Genomic DNA, 22689 nt, shown 5'->3' with positions numbered 1-22689 from the left:
TCGTAATAGGTAGGTAGGTACAGCGATTAGGTATTTTGGGCCACATGTCGCAAACTGTACAATATCAGATAATGTGGTGCCGACGTTATCTAGATCAGAGGAGTTTTGAGAAATGACTATTACTCATACTTTTTATCTTACATACTCGTATGTATCGATACTGGGGTATTTTTAAAATTTTATAAAATGTACACAAAGGTAAAATGACGCCACATCTAATTAATAATAAGATGTCGATTTTGTGAATTGTTTATGTGTTTATTATAGATTCCATCAAAATAGCAGATTCAGATAGATTTATATTACAATATAACTTTATTTGTTTTTTAGACGGTGAAAAAACTGGAGGAGTTTCTCTTTTGAATCAATGATAAAAATTACTTTAAATTAAAAGACAATTAACAATGTAACAAGAATTCTCTAGTTATAAATTAAATTCCAAAAAATACACTCGTCGAGACTGCACTTTTGTACATATTAAATGCATAGTACTTAAATTTGAATTCGTTTTGATATACAAACACATATCTCTAAGATCTACGTTTATTGAAATCTGTAACAAAAGGGACAGATATTTATAAGGTGACAGCTATTTGCATTGCAGGAACGTTCTATCGCGCGTAGAAGCAACGCACGATTTACGATGTAAACAATGACGCAAGAAAGAAACTAAAACGTCATTTTCAGATTGCGATACCGGCGTTAATCGATTATTTATTATTAGATTGGTGTCTGCTGCCTTTTCATCTTAAAAAGATTGTAAATACATAATAAAATTATTATTTTTAATTTTCGTATGCTTAATAAATCATCCTTCTGCGAGTCTAGAATAAGATGAACTAAAGACGAACGTTTATTGAGGTGACACCGTAACATGGTTCAACTGAGAGAAAGCTTTGCAATTTGTGTAAGTTTGACCCATTCACCAAAACATAATGTTATGTAAAATTTCAGTGATGACTCATGAAAAGTAGATAAATAAAGATATATATAGTTTTTTCATAATACTAAATTCCAGTATTCCAGTATTTAGTGTTACCTGTGCCCCTTCCTGTGTTGCGGTGCGGCGTTGGCACCACCCGCGCTCTGTTGTTTCTCGCCCTCGGTCATTTTTGTACAGCACTTCGAGTCTCACCGCACTCCCATACCACTTTTCACGATACTTATCCACCTGAACCAAAGAATATAAATGTTAATGAACTTTATCACACTTATGTCGATATCATTGTAAGATTTTGAAATTGATTGAGTTGATATGAGTTGGAAAATTGTAAGTAGCACTTAGAAGTAAATCATTTTCATTTGCTCGTTTTCGTAAGACAAAACGTGGGTATGAGGTCATATAACGAGCGATATTTTTAAAATTGTTAGATATTGGAAAATGTAGCAACTTTTGGTTCTCATGATACCCGTAAATGAAAAATTAAAACATGGAAAAATTAGCTAATAACTTAAAAAAATATTGTACATCTTGCACTAAACCATAAATAATAATAATGGATTTTAAGTTATGTATAGAACATTAATACAACAATTTTAATGAAATCTTAATACTTATTTTAACTTTTAGTTACGTCGCTGTATATTTTACACGAAACTATTATGTTACCTAGCACGACTATACTTTATATAGGTATGTACAGTTTGTGTATATGTAAATGAATATGAAACTACTTCAATGACACTTTATCGGTTATTTTATTATTGACAGCATTGATAAAATCTGGTGACATATGCACCCACGTAATATTAAAATATATATCATATAAGTATAACTTTACTTAAACTTTTACTAGATTACAGAATTTGAAATCAGAATTACAAATACAAAACTGAAGTAATACAAGTGGTATAAGTTATCCAATGTGTAATTGTTTATTCTAGAGTACCCTGGGGGGTAGGACACCATAAGGATAAGACAAAAATAAGCGATATGACACGCGTGCTTTATCAGCGGTCCCCTCTAGCGATCTATATTTAAGAGAAACATGTTTGGCAAATACGCGACAAGCGTTCATAAAAAGGCAGTAGATACATACGTATTATGCAGGTTTTTTTGTTATGTTGGTTTGTTACTATTTAATTTTATTTTTTATACATAATTTGTAATTCTATTTTTTTCACTCACTGTTAAAACACACAGTTTAAGGAGAGCGACTATTTTAGAGTATTTATAACAAATTCCCACATGATAATAATGTTGGAATATGTTATAATATAATTAGAAATATTATAATATTCCTTCACGATGTATACCGCATATAGCAACGTAGTCAGAGGTAATGACTACGTTGCTATATGCGGTATACATCGTGAGAGAGGGAACCTATTATTCAGACACTCCGTTGCCATTAAGACATTTCCGTTCTCCACTTTCCGCCGAATTCTTGCGTGTTGACTGGCGGAACTCAACGCGGTGCTTTACCTCGTTACCAGAGAAAAGAAAATATTAAATATAAATCTGTAGATTATTATAAAATCCATAAATTGACAGTAGTGGTCAATGAGGAAAGTTCGTAGCAAGTAAAATAAGCTTGTAGGTTTTTGTATAAATAAGTCACCTCTACCGATTGTCTCACGATTATATCCAATAGGTCAAGACGTCTGCAAACTGGGTTGAGTAAAAACATTAAAGAACAGCTAAGAACGAGAGTTGTATCGATTTCTTCAGCATAAACAATTAGAGCACCATTACATCTCACGTTATGAAATAACGGAATGAACATAAACAATAAAGCGCTCTCACGGTGGTGTGCTGTATATGTAACAGTAAAGATTAAATAAGTATTTTTTTAATATACACTAGGGCAGGCAGAGTTAACATAGTGTTTCCGAATCTTTGAAGTATTGTGTGTTGAGTGGCGTAACTCAACGCCGCGTCGTCGTCTCGACACAAGAGCTAAGAAATAAATTTAAAAAAAATTAAATAAATATTTCATTCCTTCGAGTGGGGGTCGAATCCACAAACAGTCGCGTTTACTTATTAGTCCATGTATGGCCCCATAAACACATATTAAAGGTACGTATTTAAGACTGCATAACATAAACTATTTTTATATAAGAGCCAACTGCTCTTAAAGAGAAATATGATTATTATACTTGTTTAATGGGAAGTGTCTTAAAATCAGATCCATGTGTTGTTTTGACACGGCGCGGCGCCCATTGGCCGAGTTAAGAAATAATAATACGAAACACTTTAGATGTAAATATTAAAGCTAGACTATCTATGTTTGAGTAAAAAAATGGAAAAATAATTGTAACTTAAATCTTACTTCTAGAGTTAATTAGGTGCTTGAAATTGTTATATGCTCGTCATTGATATTTTTCGTAACCACCTAGCGTGTGTTAAATGTGTCGTGAGATCTAGAAAACCAACACAAGTTAACGGGACATACTAAAATCTTTGTTTATTTATATTTACGTCTAGTTTAAAAATAATATCGTATATCATGTAAAATGATTTATTTACAATATTTTGTTATATAACATGGTAGGCAAGAGGGAACCTAGTGTTAAGACAATTCGTTTCCCATTTCCGACGAATTCTGGGTGAATTGCGTAACATTTTCAAGTCATAATATTATTGTTGTTGCTTCAAAAAAATATATATATTTTAACTTCTCGTTAAGGAAATATATTATACCTAATTATAAATTATTTTTCGTTCTTATATCACAGTAGAAAAATCTGTTCTAATATTAAAAAACCAAAGAGTTTCTTTGGCTGAATACGATAGTCTCAGGAGCTACTAGTTCGAAATTATTATTTATTTTCGTGTAGGATAACCCCTTTATCGAGGAATGCATGCTTAGGTGCTATTTATGCTGTTCTCTTTAAAATAAAGATTTATTTTTAAGGCTAATTAGTTTGTCATTCATCTTAGTGAAAATATTTGACAAACGCCTCGTCGGTACCTGCATTGTTACGTAATGGCTTTGCAGAGTCGGAAGGATGCCAAAAACCGAAACTTACAAAAATAGTGGAATGAATGGACGCTGTGTTATGACGAAAGTGAAATAGAATTTTGAAGTTTTAAAAATACGCATATGTTATGTAAATAATTAATAGATATTATGTTTTACATACATACAAAAACTGGGTTTGTAGTATAAAGTTCAGTTAGTAAGTTTTTTTATTTTTTAAACTAAAATAATAAATCATTCGATAATCAAAACAAATTATAATTAACATCTTAACTATAATTTTTCTATACGTTACGCAATAAAGATTATACTATATTTCACATTTAAACAAAAAGAACTAACGTTTTAATAAAGGCTTTGTGAGATTTTGTTTGTTTAATAATGTCAAATGTGCGTTTGCTATTTGTATTTCAGAATTCAGCGCATAGACTATGTATAGACCAACATGGCGGCAACGTTTGCGATAGTCTATGATAATTACAATTTAAAATACAATTTTTTAATGTGTATGAAATATTATAGTAATCTATTTGGTATATTAGAGCAAATGTTAAAACTTTAAGACCTAATTACAATGGAGTCAAAGTAGCCTATTTTCCTGTTGCGTAAAGGATTTTCATATAATATGATTTTTTTTATATACCTTATTTATTATAATAACACACAGAGGGAAGTATAATGTATTAGGTATATGTGAAAGTGGGTGTGTGTTCAAGGTTATTATTGTGGCCATATTACTTGTGACGGTCGATACAATCGGTAGAACCTTTCAGTTCTTCGAAGGTTGTTACTTAAAACGACAACAATGACATTACTTTTCTTATTTGTATATAAACGATGATTGATATTGTCGTTATTTATTCGTTTTTTTTTTGCTTTACGCTGTAACACATAGCGTGTAGGACCTTAGGAGCCTATTGTAACAATTTTATCAATTAGAGTATTATTATATTTTTTTCAGTTTCACACCGGAGCGAAGAAAATGAAAAAATAAACAATTCAATGAAAATATTACTAAATATTAATATTTCACTTCCTTAAATGGGAATCGAGCCCACAACTTGTCGCGTTTATAATCACATGTTTGTGCCCCTGCGCTACCCTAGCCTCAGCTTTATACGTTTATAATTTTAAAATATTTGTATGTGTTAAAAATATTGATTCATTTGCTTATTGACACTAAAGCGTTTTAATTATGATATTATATGGATATTTATCGTCTACTTATTTATTACCGGGAAATTTTATGTCAAAATAATGTTTTTATTATATAAACTAGGCGAGTAATAAGTCACGAAAAAGTTAAGTACTACTTTATAAATGCAAATACTTTGAATGACCTCTTCAAACCATACGCTGCCTTAGGGCATGCAGCTGTTTCTCATTAAGTACAAAACTAAAAGAATAGAAGTGAGTGAATAACATATATTTTGTACGGTAAATGTGACTTTAGAATGATTTGCACCTATTATGCGTAATCATAATACATGTAAATTAAGCTACGTCCACATTTAAAAAATATTAATTAAAGTAAATAGTAGGTACTTAGTTGAAATAACATTTAATATATTTTTCTATGTAGGGCTTACTTTTCAGTAGTAGGTGTATAGGTTTATACAAATAGTAATGTATAGGTCTTTTAATGCAAATACGTTTCCACTATATCAATTTCATGCAATTTTTTTTTAATCTTCACTTATCAATGTACCTATTATAAAACGTGAGATTTAGATTTTACGTTGAATACGTCAAATTCCGGTTTCCCTCGTAACCGAAAAAAATATTGGGAAATCCTCTCTTAGTTTCATCATTTATATATTATCTATCTATCTATCTATTTTGTCTTTCATTATTGAGGGATTGGCTTTATATAGATGCTATATAATACATATATAGATGATTTAGATTTTTTACTACTGGGTACATTTATTATAAATAAATATTTAAATCTTTAAACTTGTTTCGTTTGGTCTTATTCGATGCAGGCAGATCAGCTAAAGTCATCGAAGAACCGGTTTCAAGAGCGAAATGACTCATCCTTAATCCTGTATACACGCTTAATTTTCCTTGATTCTTTTAAGCGTTTAGGTTCTTTTATATATTTTATTTAAAATTGTAAGTAACATCCTTTACTACACAAATGTTAATTAATTTAATATAAATAATTAACTTCAATTGGTAAAATATGTGAAAAAAGTACAACCTTCTTTCGAGTTAATCGACTATTTTCAAAGACGCATTGCGTCAGTAACGTGGAGGGTTTTAATGAGAGCTGTTGTGATTATATTGAATAAAACAAGTCCATTAATCTTCCACGCTGTAGAATACTCTACTTTTAGTCCAAACCCATTACCAGTTATTTACCACAGTTATATTTTAGCTGTTCTCAATAATAAACTAACATAATACTAAAATGAGCTAGATATATAATATATATAGGTCACATATAATCGTATATCTCTTAATAAAATAGCTGTTTTGTCAATATATTAGATATAGTTTTTTAAAAATATATATTAATTTAAGCATAGTCTTGTTTTTATATCAAACGCTATTCAGTTGTATTTGATATAAGCTTCAAGCTCAATATATTTGTAAACTGCTGATAACGGTTAAATCTGTTCAAGTATATCCTTGTAAGCAAAGTTCAATAGGCTATATTATAATATATTTCATTTCAAAAGTATTAAAGTTAAATGATTTTATTCAAGAGTAATGTTATTTAAAGTTTTAATTTAACTGTTGAACATATATATGTGTTTCTATTTTAATTGAAGTAAAGAGTGTAAAAAATAATTTGATTGAAAATAATTTGTCAGGATTTAGTAAGAACATGATATTATTGACCAACAAAATATGATCTTATAAACTTTAATTATAATTAAATAAAACAATCTTTATACTAATTTGTATTTCTTTGCAGATTTGACAAAGCGACAGTATTCTGTAATAAAACTATCTGTATTCGGACAGAATTCGTTGATTTAAACAATTGTAGACGAACAATCGAAAGTAAAATTTAGATTATTTGCATCCTTATATATAGTTTACTGATTTATTTAATTAAGCTCAATATCAATTAAATGTTACTATACTAAAAGTATTCGTAACATTTTATATTATATTTAATGATAATAATTATTGTAATAATGTAAACGCTCAGAGTAACTACTTAAGTTGGTAGATATGTTATCAGTTTTTTGCTTGTATAATTTTAAAACAAACATACTTCTTTTATCGCATTAAGGCATTTGCTTTAGTCGAGAAATTCATCCTAGTACAATGGTGGTTAGTGGCTGTTTGGTAACCATGGACTTTAATAAAGGAAAAACGTCACAGCAGTAATTTACTAGTATGGCCGGCCGTATTTGAAAATATTATAACGTAACGTTTATGTGCAAACACATAGAACTGTATTTTTCCGTAGTTTTTATTCTATTGTTTTTAATAGAAATAAAAGTAGTAAAAGTGAAATCTATCATTAAAAATTGAAACGATGAAAAGTTAAAGAATACATTTAATATTTTTTTTAAAATATATAGTAAAATTTATAAAAAAAATGTTAAATATGGATTCTTTTTTAATTTACCTTCAACACTTGAAGAGCAGCAAGTCAAGCATATCAGTATCTGGAACAATATAATCATACTTTAATTGCCAATAAATAGTTCGTCACGATGTAGCCGGCGTGCCCTACTTAATGTATGTTTTAAAATTATTTTCAATTATATAATTTTTATATTATTATACTAGCGATGCGCTTGTGGCTTCACCCGCGAAATCACAAGAGCTTTGTTGTTTTTATATGGCTACCCGGAACCTCTGAAAGGGCCCCCACTTTCAAGTTAAAGTTAGTGAGTAGACATACTGTCTTAACTACATATTAGACTAATAGTCGTCAAAATTTCAGCTTTGCTAAAACGACGTAGGTCTGGCGGCTCTGGGATCTTGGGCTACTATGTATGGCATCATATTGATGTATAAAAGAATTTTTTGTACATTGATATGATTTTTTTGTGTAATGTTTAATCAATTTTATTTGCATATAAAATATATTATCGTTTCATTTGTCAAATTGGTCATGGCTTTCTGAGCTGTAAACTGCCATGAATGCAATATCCTCACTGTGACTCACATTCACACTCTTTATCGACGCTCTCTCCACTTGGAAATTCCCTATAATGGCATCGTTTGTTTATCATTTTACGATTTAATGCTTAATTTATTATGATTTATGTTTAGGAGAATTTAAAATAAAACATATTAAAAATCGCTATCACTACAAAAATGCAAGTTAGAATCAATCACATTAAATAATATTACATAGGGTTGCAAGCCAGCCTAGACGATTGAGGTGAGCGACCGTCCACAGGTCATCGTCGTGTATCCATCGACAACGCACTGATTCATCTTGCACTTGTTATATTCACCCATGATTATTTAATGACACCATGCATATATATATTAACTGAAAACATAATTAAACCTGGTTCCTACATATACTCAAACCGATCTTAATATTTATCAAAAGATAATAAAATAGTTATACAATAATAATATTTAATGCTGTCTATTGTTGAGAAATTTATTAAAAAAATTTAGTAAAACGTAAATAATTGTTAGGTTACTTGGACATATTCATGTTCCACATTGTATGCTACTTGAATACTAACATCAGTTTTGCTTAATGGTAGTCATTTTCGTTCATCTTCGTCATTCGTTATACATTTTAATAGCCGCTTCATCATAAAACATATAAGCTCCTGGTATATGGCCTGACACCTTTCCCCCATTCCGCCGAATTTGGAGGCATTGCGTGTTGAGTGGTAAATAAATTTCCTCCCGTGGGAATAGAACCCACAACTTGTCGTGTTTGCATCCACATGATGCTTGTGCCGGGGCACATGCGCTACGAATGACATCACGAAAATAGAAATTTATCTTCTATATATATAAAATCGAAAGGTCACTCACTCATCACGAAATCTCAGAAACTACATGTCCTAGGAATCTGAAATTTTGCATAGGAGTTACTTATAGGACGTAGGTGCTCGCTAAGACGGGAATTTGTAATATTCGACTTCTACGGCGTTGTTTTTGGGGTTGAAAGTTTGTATGAAACTTCATTACTACAAATACTAGGAGTCTCAAATTTTGCATGGACGTCACTTATAGGACGTAGGTACTCATGGAGACAAAAATTAATAATAACCTAGTTCACGCAGGCGAAGCCGCGAGCGGGCCGCTAGTATAATTATATATATTACCATTTTACAATAAATTTATTGTACTAATATTATGTAAACCGGTTGAACGGCTAGACTTCTTACGATAGTTCGATCTATTTGTCTCTATTCGTGTGCTGTTCGTGAGGTTATTTAGGAGTTAACGGATTAGACAATATTGGGTGATTGGGTGACGCATGGCATGGTTCTAATTCTGGGAGTGTTATATAGTGTATACCGCATACAGCAGGGTAGGTAGTGGCAACCTGGTGTTAAAACACTCCGTTCCTCACTTTCCGCCTAATTTTATCGAAGCATTGCGTGAGAGAGGCGGAACTTAACGCCAAGCCTTGCCCGTTTTGTCTATTATAAATAATTAAAGCAAAATACAATTACAATCCACGTGTCCTATTCCGATGCAAATTTCGGCCAACCAGCTGCGCAATAGGACGATATGAGGTCATCGGCTTGTGCATTGAACCGATACAGAGTTTCTTTGACCCTTATCACTGAATGCATATATATTTAACAAATAGTAGAATAATATTAGAAGATAGAGAAAGAAAAAGCAAAATCAAGTAAATTATAAATCGATCAGGGTTTGAAGATAAAAGTGAAATATTTGGATATTAGATTCTCGTATTCTTGTCGTTTATATAGCATTTGTTCTGTTTCATACGAACTCTTTAACGTCAGTTATGTGCATTGTAATATGCACCTTACAACGGGCTTGTTTGGCTTCGTATTTACGAACGTGAGATTCCCATTGTTCTTTATAGAAAGTGCAGCTCATGAACTCCGATCGCGACAAGCATTCTAATTACTCGACCACTTTCAAAACGAATCTCGTTTGGTTCTTAATATATATAAAAAAAAGGAATTATATTATTCCTAGCTTCATGCTTTATCCTAGAAGACTAGGTAAGAGACAGAATAGGCAAGAGTCTATTTAAGAGCAAGAGTTAATTTAATTATTATTTAAGATATACTCATGAAAGCTTTATATGAACGTGCCATTTTTGTATAAACACTTTTCCATATAAAGTAAGCATTAAGAAACTGGTACTTAATACGGAAGTTAAAAAAGAAACAAAATAAGTTTTTGATGACATCATAACTATCATTTAATATCATCATTTAATTGTTATCTTTCTATTGTAATGATTTTATTGTTTAGATAAATCCTAATACAATGAATACAAGAGTGTGACACTGACTGACAAACAGCGCATCCATTACGGTAGTGCTAAGGATTGTTTCACTATCACAAACAAGTACAAGCCGTATAAGTTGAGCCGCCAAAAAAAATATTTTTGGGGGGTTTTTTATCCATCATAACTCAGATATGAAGATATTTTCTCCAAACAATTATATCTAATTTCTATGTAAGCTCTCATACGATATTTTTATATTATAAGCCCTCATTTAGAATTTTCAGTGTGGGGTTTTATCAAGGTGAAGTAATCACCTGGGGTGTGACGCTGGTGCGCACCCGAACAAACGCCAACAACCTTGCAAGGTCGGCCGCGCTGTATTAGAAAATAATCTTGTTTGTTATATCACTTATTAGATAAGTGTAATTAGCTTCTTTTATTGGCATAGATTTAATATCGACAACAATTTAGAATACATAATTTCATCGTAAAGCAGAATTTAAATTCTGCTTTACGATGAAATATTTATTGTAAACTTTTAGTAGATACCTAAAGTAGCTAGAGTTACTTAAGTATCTGGGTGAATATAAAAATATTATAAGGTAGATACTAATGTAAAAAAATATTGTTATTAATAATATAAGCATTTATACATGTACATATTAAGTACGTGATATTTTTAAATTGATTCCCTTAAGGTTAATAATATTTAATATTGATTTGCAAATTAATTGAGTTCTACGCAGAATGATTCTTGTTTTAACAAAGAAGTGGCAAAACAAACAGTACGCGACAGTTGAACATTGCGGCGGACCTGTCCTTGTCCGATCTATTGTGTTACTTCGAATATTAATGTTGAATGGCAACTGCTGTCGGCCCCCCGTCAGACACAAACTATAATAAACGATATCTTGAACAAGTGTGAAATTATTTTTAATATATGTTTTTGTAATAATAATTATCTAAGTAGGTACATAACGCGCCATGCGCATAACTCCGTAACAAAACACATCGCTTTATGCAAAAATGATTTATTACACATACGAAGTCATGCTTGTGTCAGTTTACGTTTGCTATTAAAGTAATTTTAAAATTGAATGGACACTATGTACAGTACATAATTACCAATAAATAACGTTATATATAAGTAATAAATATTAATGTACTCGTATTTTTCCTAATCATATTATTAAATGTACAGTGTAGATAACATATTTGTATATGTACTATGAATCGTAAAATTTTGCTTAAAAAATATATATATAAATATATGAATATGTAATTAGTTATTAGTAGCTCAGCGATATAAGTGCATTTTTTGATACAGTATATTACCAGATATCAAATTACTTTAATAAATAATTGGCGAATAACAATAATTTATACAACAATTTACGCAACATATTTTTTATTTACCTACCAAAATTAAAAAGACATAAAATAAAGTATTTGCAAGTGCAATGCGAGTAATAAATTTACATACAAAAGTAGCTAAAAAGTTTTATATAATAAAATAAAATAAACTATTCTACCTACCTCTCACTGAATGAACTATCATGACGAGAGTAGGTACAGCACAGAGTGCGCTCTCTTAAGACGTAGGCATTTAAAGTTCCTTTTGGAAAATCAAATCCTGTTCTCGTAATTATGTGCACACATTGGTATTACCGGCAATAAATCAAAACATTAATTCACTTCTTCCGTATACTATATTGTTTTAAGGTATGGTACAATAATGTACTGATAAGATTAGGAAACGCAGCTTTAGTGTAGTGAGCGGATTTTCTTGGTAAATTTTTAACAATCACTTATATTTTTACTAAGTAAGTAAATAATAAAATGGTGAGGATAAATTATATTAATCTTTTTTGTACAGATGGAACTTAATAAAACTAATACTTATCTGTATTTTGTATAAACTAAAATCAGAATAAGGTCAAAAACGATAACTGCGATGCGAAGGCAAGACTATGGCATTGACACACGTGACGTTGTCACTATCCCGTTGCAAAATCAACGAGGCCGCCATTTTCAAATACAAGTTATTTGTTTAAATAATCTGTAAATACATTATCTATGTCGTGATACAGTCCATTAAAGGATAATTAAACGGAAAAAACAAAAATTAAAAGGCAAAATTCTAATTTTAGCAGTGACTTCTATAAATATATAATACTTCTATAAACATATTCAACTAATTAATTCGGTACGTTTAATACATCGTCGTTTTTATACAGTACTAGGTTTTGATCTGCATATTCATATTAAAAAAATATATGAAACATGGGACATTATAAATGCCTGGTGTAACTGTTATCGTAGGTGCAGAGAGTTACATCAAAACGATTAAAGTGTTTTTATACAGATATGGTCTTCTTCGATAAATAGACCCAATAAATAGATTCCAATAAAAAAATACTTTTTGGATTCGAACTAGTAGTTTCTGAAATTAGCGCCTGCCGCCTGCCTTCAGTTTTATAATTTAAATATTGAATATGTAGTTAATTCTCAAGAATTCTAATGTTAAAATTAAATTCAACAATGTTGCCGAATATATGGCATAAGTTATCGAAATAATTTTTAAACCTAACATTTTCAACACTGAAACATTTCATGGATAATCAATTTTGTCACTAAAAGGTTTAAAACATTTTAGTCGAAATAAGATTTTAGTTATCAATATTACGAGAAAAAAAAGTAAGAGAGTTTTTCGAATAGCTCTAAACAAAATGGCTTCGACCAAATAAAACGCCACGTAATTCTGATATGGCGTACGTTACAGATTACACTTATGTAAACAGTTGCGAAGAGCTAAGTTTGTTTAAAAATCCTCAAGACCGAGCAATCGACACTGAGCGACATTATGTGATCCCTCAGCAAACTACCACAACCATATGACAGTGGACGCGCTGGTGATACGCGCAAAGTGAATAAGTGAATTAATAAAAATTAGGTCCCACCAACTGGGTCAAGATTGCTTTGTGCGTGGAAACAACAAAGAATCGTTACTTACAATATATTTTGCTATATCTTGGCTACGTTTGGTTATTGAGTTTTGCTGATTATGGTGCTTACGTAAATGTCATTTTTTAAATTTTGTATGAAGCATGTTTTTTTTAATATAGGTTAAAGATTTATTAATAATTTTCTAATATGAACTTCCTAATATTAACAATAAACAACATAACATTAAATATATGCGTTTTATAAATTAAATTAAATGAAGATATACATTTATTCTAGTAACTCTCTCTCTCTCTCTCGTGGTAAAACTCATTGTCGCGATTTGACAATACAAGATTGGGATCAGCAGCGTATCTACTTGCATCCGCATGCTTTATATGCAGATTAATATAAAAATTGTATAACTCTAGAACAGTGTGCATTATACATATATAATTAAAGAACCAAATATTTTAACAGGTGTTCGACATTTTTGGTGGATAATTAAAAAGTTATAATTTTATAAAAAAATATATAAAGTACAAAGAAGTTTATATTTATAATCCAATATATCCATCCCGCTAAGCCGGTCATTTATTGGCACATGAAGTATATTTAACAAATGATAAGATACAGATCCGCGTTGTCGTGCGGCCACTGATGCGGAAGCGCAAACTGACCCACTCCACTCTTCCACTTAGCTGATGTAAATGTTAATTATGTTCCTTCAACACAATTATATTTAACATGCAATTGATTTTATAATTTTATAAGAAACCTAATCATTTTCTCAGCTTTGTATATACATATATTTATGATTTTCTAATTATCTGACAACAATTTAAGCATTCAATTTTAAAGTTTTATCAAAATCGTTGTTTGTTTTTAACAAATACAACTTTAATGCTTTAAAAATATATAAAAAAATAAAATAATTACACTTAATCTTCTTTATTCACAGGTACTAACATTATAATCCTATGTATTAAAAACTACAAGTAAAAAAGTTAAATTTTAGTAAATAATGGTGTTGTTTCTGGTATTTACACAATGTTTATTAACACTTAATTATCTCTTTTATTTTTATTTTACATTTACTCTTCATATATGTTTATACTGTTTCATGCTATTCTAGGTAATATGTCTATTTACTAACATATTGTTGTTATTGTTGACTAACATATTATTAAATATGTCATGGAAATAAATAGTGGTAACACTTACTATTCATTTTCATTGTATTAGAGTATGGTGGATACCTTGTGGCCAGTCTGATGTTAGCTGTAGATGGCTGGGCAGATTTAATTTAAAAAATTTTGTTACTTTTGATTATTTTCTTTCCAAATGAACAAAGTGCAAAAGTTCAGAAAGCCTAATTTCAGGGCAGCTCTCACTGACCATTTAACCGATATTACCATTTTGAATATACCGGTGAAATAAGCTGACATCAATCAAGCAGCTTACATACTCACAAAAGTAGGTGAGCAGTGCAGTGTGATACTAAAAACTAAGTTTGTGTCTTATACATAAAATTGGTTTGTTTATGTATAAAGCAAATCAACATTTATTCTTTGAGTAAATAAAATGGCTGCTTTGTCTGTATCCTGCATGTAGCAGGGAAAGCATAGGAAATTTTGTGTTAAGCCACACCATTCCCCACTTACCACCCAATTCTCTCTCTCTAACTTCACCTCTCTCTCTAAGGAACTCAACATCAAGCATTTTATACATATTTCTATAATATAAAGTTAATATATAATAAACTTGTAATATATGTAACTATTCATGAACTAAATGAAATTATACAATTTATTTAAACATTACAAGATATATTTAAGATAAAAGGAGCAGTTTTTGACCATGATAATATATCATGAATCGTTAACAAACAGGAAATACCATGTATATTTGTTTTATTTTATTCATATACATATTGTAAAGATAGTAAGTTAAACACAAAAGTCTTTATGTATCTTTTTTATATAAAACCACAACTTTATGCTTGTTTTTGTAACTCTCATTGTAAGTTAGATATTTTTAAATGTTTTATTTAATTAATAATAATTTAAGATAAATGATGATATATTTCAGCATAGAGTAATATGTACTAAATATGAAATAATCTGGAAGACCTTTTAATTCTATTAAAGTTTATAATAAACATAGTCTACCAGCATTCATATCACAATGCTATATTAGTAATTACTTAATTAGCACATATACTAAAATGGAACTAGTTCTGCTAGAGTGAATGGTCACCGTATGCAATATGCCAATTTAGAGAGCTGAAACAACCTTAACTTTAATATAATTTATACATGTTGAGAATCAGATCTAGATACTTTCTAAAATGCTTAAATAGGGTACCTATATTATTTGAAGTAGACTAAAGTAATTATGTTATAATATGTAATAAAATATAATTGCTTATAAAAACTACAATTTGTCACGAAACTAGATTAAATATATTTTTTTAAATATTTTGTAGATGACAAAGGAAACTCGAAACTTAGTGTGCAGTCTTCTATAGTGAGATAATTTTGACTTTTACAGGACAGTGAGTGCTACATCACCTGTATATTCATAATTCGTAAGTGGCGTCAAAAATATTATCCATATTTTAATTTTACATGCATAACGTAACCAAATTATAAAAAAATAACTACCGAAGGTATTTATGCCAGAAACATATTTATGCCAGAGGTGTATAAAATTTCATGTTACATTTAACTCTTTAACTAAATCGATATCAATTAAGTAAAATTTCCACGCTTGTGTTGGTTTCATACTCACAATAATTGTTGTATAGGTGGAATCTCCCGTAAAATGCGCACGGATGAGAAAACCAAATCTCTTTGTGAAAGGTAATACGGCACAAAAATTTTAATGGCACTCAAAACTATAACTGGTAATCTATATTTGATAAGGAAATCATAAAAATAAGTATAAAGATACTCTTTCCTTATTGTCTTATACAAAATTTGTCAACTAAATTAAAATTTTGATAGAACCAACACCACATATCACAAATTAAAATCTCACTGACTGGTCGACTTTTCTCTAGTCTCTGGTAAAGAACAAGAGTGAAGTTAGCAGCAAGTTCAAAGCAAAACAATCTTTGAACAGCTGTTTGAAATCAGTCTTCAGCGACCTCTGCTATGAAATATTTGTCTACAGTCTTATAATCAGTAATAGATGGGGCTTATTTTCTTATGAGAGCCATCTAGCGACAATTTTTTTTAATATTTCAGATATATTTGCGTGTGGGAATCTTAAGTTAGTTTTATTATTATCCAGTAGATGGCGTACATATTTTTTTTTATTTCATTGATAGGACACCATACACCGAAAAAAATAACAATTAATAAAACAAATATAATAAAACAACGTCTCTTTTCAATGACAGCTAATAAACAGTCACTTGTTTATTTATTTTTCTTTTTATTTTAGATATCATTACAACACCCCCACTATATCTAATAATACAAATACACTAAACCATTAAACAATTTGTACACCCAACCTTTCTAGAAATTTATAATGTTTAATGGAACATAAACTTTTAGTAAATAAATCTGCAGGCATTTCAGCAGTTGGCAAATACTTGACATTCACAATATTGTTTGCTACACATTCTCTACAATAATGATATTTAATGTCAATGTGTTTGGTTCTCTTGTGGAAAATTGGATTCACAGTTAACTTTAGAGCACTTTGATTATCATTAGAAAGATCAATACTGTACAATTTATGTGTTATTTCATATTGTAGATTTCGCAAATACACTGCTTCTTTACATGCTTCAGTTATCGCCATATATTCGGCTTCACTACTGGATAAGGCGACAGTTTTCTGTTTCTTTGCCTCCCATGATATAACACAGCCAGATAAAGAAAAACAAACTCCAGTATATGACCTTCTATCAATAATGTTTCCACCCCAATCAGCATCAACAAACCCTTCTATTACTGAGTTTCCATCAGCAGAATACTTTAAACCATAGTCTCTAGTATATTTTAAATATCTCAATAACCGCTTTACATATGCACAATGTTCATAAGAATAACAATTATTAAATTGGCTTAAATATCCAACTGCATATGCAATATCTGGCCTAGTTAAAACTACAAGATACATAAGACTTCCAATTATTTGTTGATATGGAAAACTACCTACACAATGTTCATTCTTGGATACATTTAACTTAATTTCCATTGGAGTCTGAACAGGTTTACATTGTGTCATGTTAAATTTATGCAACAACTGATCAATATAATCTCTCTGACTTAATGTTATTGTTTTCTTACATTTATCAACAGTAACATTGACACCAAGACAGTTTTTTATTTCACCTAAGTCTTTAAGCTTGAAATGACTAGCAAGAACCTGCTTTAAATACTTAGTCTCATTAGTATTATTAGAAAAAATAAAAAAATCATCGACATACAATGCTACAATAGTTTTCAACTGACCTTGCATTTTAGTATACATACATGGTTCTATTTTAGATCTAAGATAGCCTATGCTTAACAAACATTCATCTACCTTCCTATACCACGCTCTTGAGGACTGTTTGAGCCCATAAATGGCTTTCTTTAATTTAAGTACTTGACCCTTTACTGTTCTTTCAGTAAAACCTTTAGGTAAATGCATATAAATAGTTTCCTCAAGAGAACCATTCAGGAAAGCAGTTGTTACATCAAGATGTGTCGTATCCAAACCTAGTTGTACTGACAATGCAAAAAGTAGCCTAAGAGTAGTATGTCTAACTACAGGAGAGAAAATTTCAGTAAAATCTACACCTTCTACTTGTGTAAAGCCTTTAGCAACTAGACGCGCACGATATCTGACTTTATTTTCACTGTCATACTTTTTTCGAAGCACCCACTTGCACTGCACAACCCTACCATCTTTTGGAGCATCACTTAACTCCCACGCATCATTGTCTTTAAAACACTGTAACTCTTCTTTTACAGCCAACTTCCACTGCTCCTTTTCTGGTCCATTTAAAGCATCCTCAAGAGATAAACCTGCCACATCATCCCGTAATTCACTGTCTACACACAGGTTTGATATCCCATATCTTTCTGGAATCTTCTTTATCCGTTGGGGCCGATCTTGCAGTCTTATTTTTATATCATCGTTTAGTGAGCTGTCTGCGTCTTCATAGTCGCTTGGCATGTATGTCTTATCATCATCTTGAAAACTTTCTGTTGAACTTACAGAGCTGTCTTCTCTTGGGATTGGTTCACTTTCTTGTAGTTGTGTATCATCAGTGCTATCCCCCACTGAATCAATATTCTGACTATGCACCTCAATGAGATGTTCAGATTTTGATTCCTTCTCAATGATGATCACATCTCTACTAGTTGTCACACTCCTAGTTTCTGGATTGTAGACTCTATATCCTTTTATATTTTCTGGAAATCCTATCAGGATACATTGATCTGCTTTTTTGTCCCATTTCTTGCGCTTTTCTTTTGCCACATGAACCATCACAGTACTTCCAAATATTCTGATATGACTAATATCTGGTTTGGAGCCAGTCCACAACTCATATGGGGTTTTATTATTCAATGCCGTTGCTACAATTCGATTTTGCAGGTACACTGCAGTATTGGTGGCCTCACCCCAAAATTCTTTTCCTAAATTTGCATCAAAAAGTAAACATCTTGCCTTTTCCACAATTGTACGATTAAATCTTTCACACAATCCATTCTGCTGTGGCGTGTATGGATTGCTCTTTTGATGAATTACACCAGCACTGTTCAAGTAATCTTCAAATTCTTTGCTGCAATACTCTAGACCATTATCACTTCTTAATACTTTGATTGTTTTCTTTGTTTGATTTTCTACCTGAGATTTAAAAATTTTGAAACATTTTAAAGTCTCATTCCTGTGTTTCAGAAAATAAACAAATGTCATACGACTGTAATCATCAACAAACAGTAAGAAGTATCTTGAGCCTCCTATAGATACATTTTCCATAGGCCCACAAATGTCCGTATGCACAATATCTAGTAGATTACTGCTTCGATGTCCTGTGCTTTTAAATGGTAACCGGCATTGTTTCCCTTCACAACATGTTGTGCATGAAGATTTGCTTATGTCAACTTTTTCATCAAGTTTCATACCCTGCACCGCATTCTTCATCTTATTCAAATAATCTTTGTTTACATGTCCTAATCTGCGATGCCATGTTATTCCTGACACCACCGATGCTGCCAAACATTCTTGTTTTAACAGATTGACTTTGTACACTCCGTTCATCAACACTGCTGTGGCAACCAACACATTCTTCTGATTATATACCGAACAACCATCTTCCGTGAAAGATACACTGTTGCCTTTTGTAATCAGTTGGCTTACAGATAACAAATTCGTGGTAAGACTTGGTACACAGAATACGTTTTCCACTATGATGTCGTATTCACGGTTGTCCGTTACTGTCGTTATTTTTACATCGCCAGTACACGATACTGAGACCTTTTCACTATTTGCAACAACAATTTCTTTGCATTGTTCATACTGTGCATTTATAACCCAACTTTCATTTGCTGTAAGATGCATACTCGCGCCAGAGTCGATATACCATTCATCTTTGTAGAAATTTCCACTCAGAAACACTGCGCTAAAAGCATTTGACTGCACTCTTTCCTTATTTATTTTCTTATTTGACGAGTTATTTTCATTATTTGTACATTGGTTTTTATAATGGCCGAACTGTTTACATCGATAGCACTTTATCTGTTTGACGTTTGACGTCGGTAAAGTAGTGTTGCCTACGTCACTTTTTCTGGCCATAGATAAATTCGAATTTTGTTTTCCTCTGTACTTAGAATGAATTGCAAAAGCACCACTAACTTCATTCTCATCATAACTTGCCAAATCCATATCCAGCAATTTCGTTTTGATGGAATCTGCTGTAATAGGTATTCCTGAGTGCTCTATTGCCATAATCATAGGGGAAAAACGATCAGGCAATCCCGCCAACAGCAATGATCCTGTCCACTGGTCATTTATTTCAAATCCTGTTCCGCTGAGCTTCTGTGCAGTATCAATAATCTGCGTCACGTATGACGTCATCGAATTGCAATTCTCTCGGCGAATCGAAATTAAATTCCTTAGTAGACTTATTCTACGTGAAAATCCGTTATCATCGAAAAGTTGTTTAAGCTTATTCCACAATTCACTTGAAGTTTTAACGTTTTTTACATGTACGTACAGAGACGGGTCGATTGTCATTATTAGTTTTGCTTTTGTTTTTGCGTCATCTGCAGTTATTTCTTTTCCTTCTTCTGGCCACACGCAGTGCTTAGTGCCTTCCAAGATTAGAAAATTTTCTGCCGCGAAACACCACTCACTATAATTATTACGCCCCGTTAGCTTTGGTACGTTCACAAAATAGTTTGTCGACATTGTTAAATTTCAATAGGAATATACACTGTTATAATCTGCAAAATACTTGTAATTATCCTTTAACACTTGCGATGCAAAATTCTTGTTAAAATTACAAAATCGCGAAATTTATGAGCGCGGGCCCATAACCTATAATAAAACAACGTCTCTTTTCAATGACAGCTAATAAACAGTCACTTGTTTATTTATTTTTCTTTTTATTTTAGATATCATTACAACAACAAAAATATTTTTTATTATTTCAAAGAGCTTCCTCAATATATAACAAATGATTTACTAATATTATTTTAAAAATGTATGTTAATGGTTCTTGAAATGTACGTTATATTTATAATATAATTTTTGTTATAAAATGAAATAAAATAAAATGGCAAATTGGTAAACAAAATCTCTCTAGGATTTGAATACGAAATTGAAGGCGATAGATAGACCTTTATGAAATTTGGAATAAAATTAATTAAAAAAAATAAACCGACTTTAAAATTAAACACATGGATATTAAATAAAAACATATCCCTTATAGAGACTTTACATTGTCCATTGCCAGACGTAGACACTTAGCATGGTTATAACTCCCTGCCAAACACCGAGAAGCCCTATATGCTATAAGCGCCTACGAACATATTAAGAGCAAACAATATTTTTTACACTTTAGTATAGTCATGGCGCAGGGGCACAAAGTGTTACTGCAAAACCGACTGGTTGTGGGTTCGATCATCGGGGAGATGAATATTTATTTAAATTTATATTTCCATTTCTTTGCCCTGGTGTCGAGGCAAAGTGTGGCTTTGATTTCTGCCACTTAACACGCAATGCCTCCAGAATTCGGCAGAAACTGGGGAACAGACTGTCTGAACACTAGGTTCCCTCTGCCTACCCTACTGTGTGGTTCGCGGGATATAGGCTGACGATGATGATGATGCTTACACACTCCGTCCTCTACTTTCCCCGTAGGGACTTATCCTAACATTTTTCACTAGCATTAAATAATTTTAAATAGCTAATTGCTAATGTGTCTTATTTAATTATGTCTAAAGTTGAAACTTATAAGTTTAAGATAATAAAATGATATTAATACATATTTTATATGTTTATTTTTTTAATCGAATACATTTTTTTATTCTTGTTACGTTGGTAACGTTCTTTTAGGAAATAAATTTGGCATTCCAGCTTAATTTGTAACACAAAAGCGTGAGTACCGTCTTATTTGTAGTCTAGAGTGGGTGCGGCGTTCGCAAGGCACAAACTGTAACAGCCTTATGTCACTTAGGCCACGCGATTTGACGTAATTAGAAGTTATATGAGCATACTACACGAAACCACGTACTGTTCGCGGTCCGTCTGTCCGTAACTTTAGCATGCTCATTGAAAAACTGTAAGCGATTGTTGTGTAAGGGATTTTCCTGACTATTTGCATTCTACGTATACGGTGTGATTATGAACGATTTATGAACGAAATACATTATATACTTAGTTACCGCTTCACGCTTCAGCTTCACGCTGTATCCCGCAAACCATACAGTAGCGTAGGCAGAGGGAATCTAGTTAAGCCACTCTCTCTTTCACTTTGCACGGATTTTTCCTGGCATTGAGTGTTGAATGCCGACACTCAAAACCGGGACTTTCTGCCTTGATGCAAAAATGAAGAAATGAAAATATTAAGAAATAATAATTCATTCTCTCCAATGGGTATCGAACCCACGACCGTCGCGTTAGTTACACATTAGTGCCTCTGCGTCACGACCGCCTCGAATGAATATATAATGAGAAATTAATAACCACTTATCACTATACTATATATCTTCTATTTGTAAGTACGACACTTGTACATATTTTAAATCATAATATGCACATAGGTATAAAGGAAATCCTATACAAGACTCGCATATTTACGTTATTACAATCATTTAATCTTAGTAGGAATTGAATAAATAGTTCATAATATCATCTATCATTTATATAGACTGCTGTGGGTTCGACTTCCTCCCGGGGGAATGAATAATTATTTATTAATATTTTAATTAT

At 31.4% G+C, this 22689-nt stretch overlaps 2 protein-coding genes across 3 annotated transcripts in view; both read right to left on the bottom strand.

Moving 5' to 3' along the window:
- LOC146535585 (solute carrier organic anion transporter family member 2A1-like) overlaps positions 1-16326 on the bottom strand; it is a 30240-nt gene extending 13914 nt beyond the window's left edge. The window contains exons 1-3 of one of the 2 annotated variants that reach the window (XM_085190998.1): positions 16039-16326; positions 7513-7552; positions 1040-1171 (exon numbers count right to left, since the gene is read on the bottom strand). In XM_085190998.1, coding sequence (XP_085047124.1) covers positions 1040-1110 — 71 coding nt within the window. In that variant the 5' untranslated portion in view covers positions 1111-1171; positions 7513-7552; positions 16039-16326. Of the gene's footprint in view, positions 1-1039; positions 1172-7512; positions 7553-11838; positions 11858-16038 lie in introns of those variants that run through there. The other variant, XM_085190999.1, reaches the window with a different exon arrangement.
- The window catches only part of Rpn13 (regulatory particle non-ATPase 13), a 306135-nt gene that overhangs the window by 74538 nt on the left and 208908 nt on the right, over positions 1-22689 (bottom strand). The window lies entirely within an intron of this gene.

Source organism: Heliconius melpomene, chromosome 10 (genome assembly GCF_056956725.1).
Source record: "Heliconius melpomene rosina isolate 202511_hmr_F chromosome 10, ASM5695672v1, whole genome shotgun sequence".
NCBI classification, from domain to species: Eukaryota; Metazoa; Arthropoda; class Insecta; order Lepidoptera; family Nymphalidae; genus Heliconius; species Heliconius melpomene.
The sequence above is the reverse complement of the archived record's forward strand: the minus strand, read 5'-3'. Positions and strand labels throughout refer to the sequence as shown.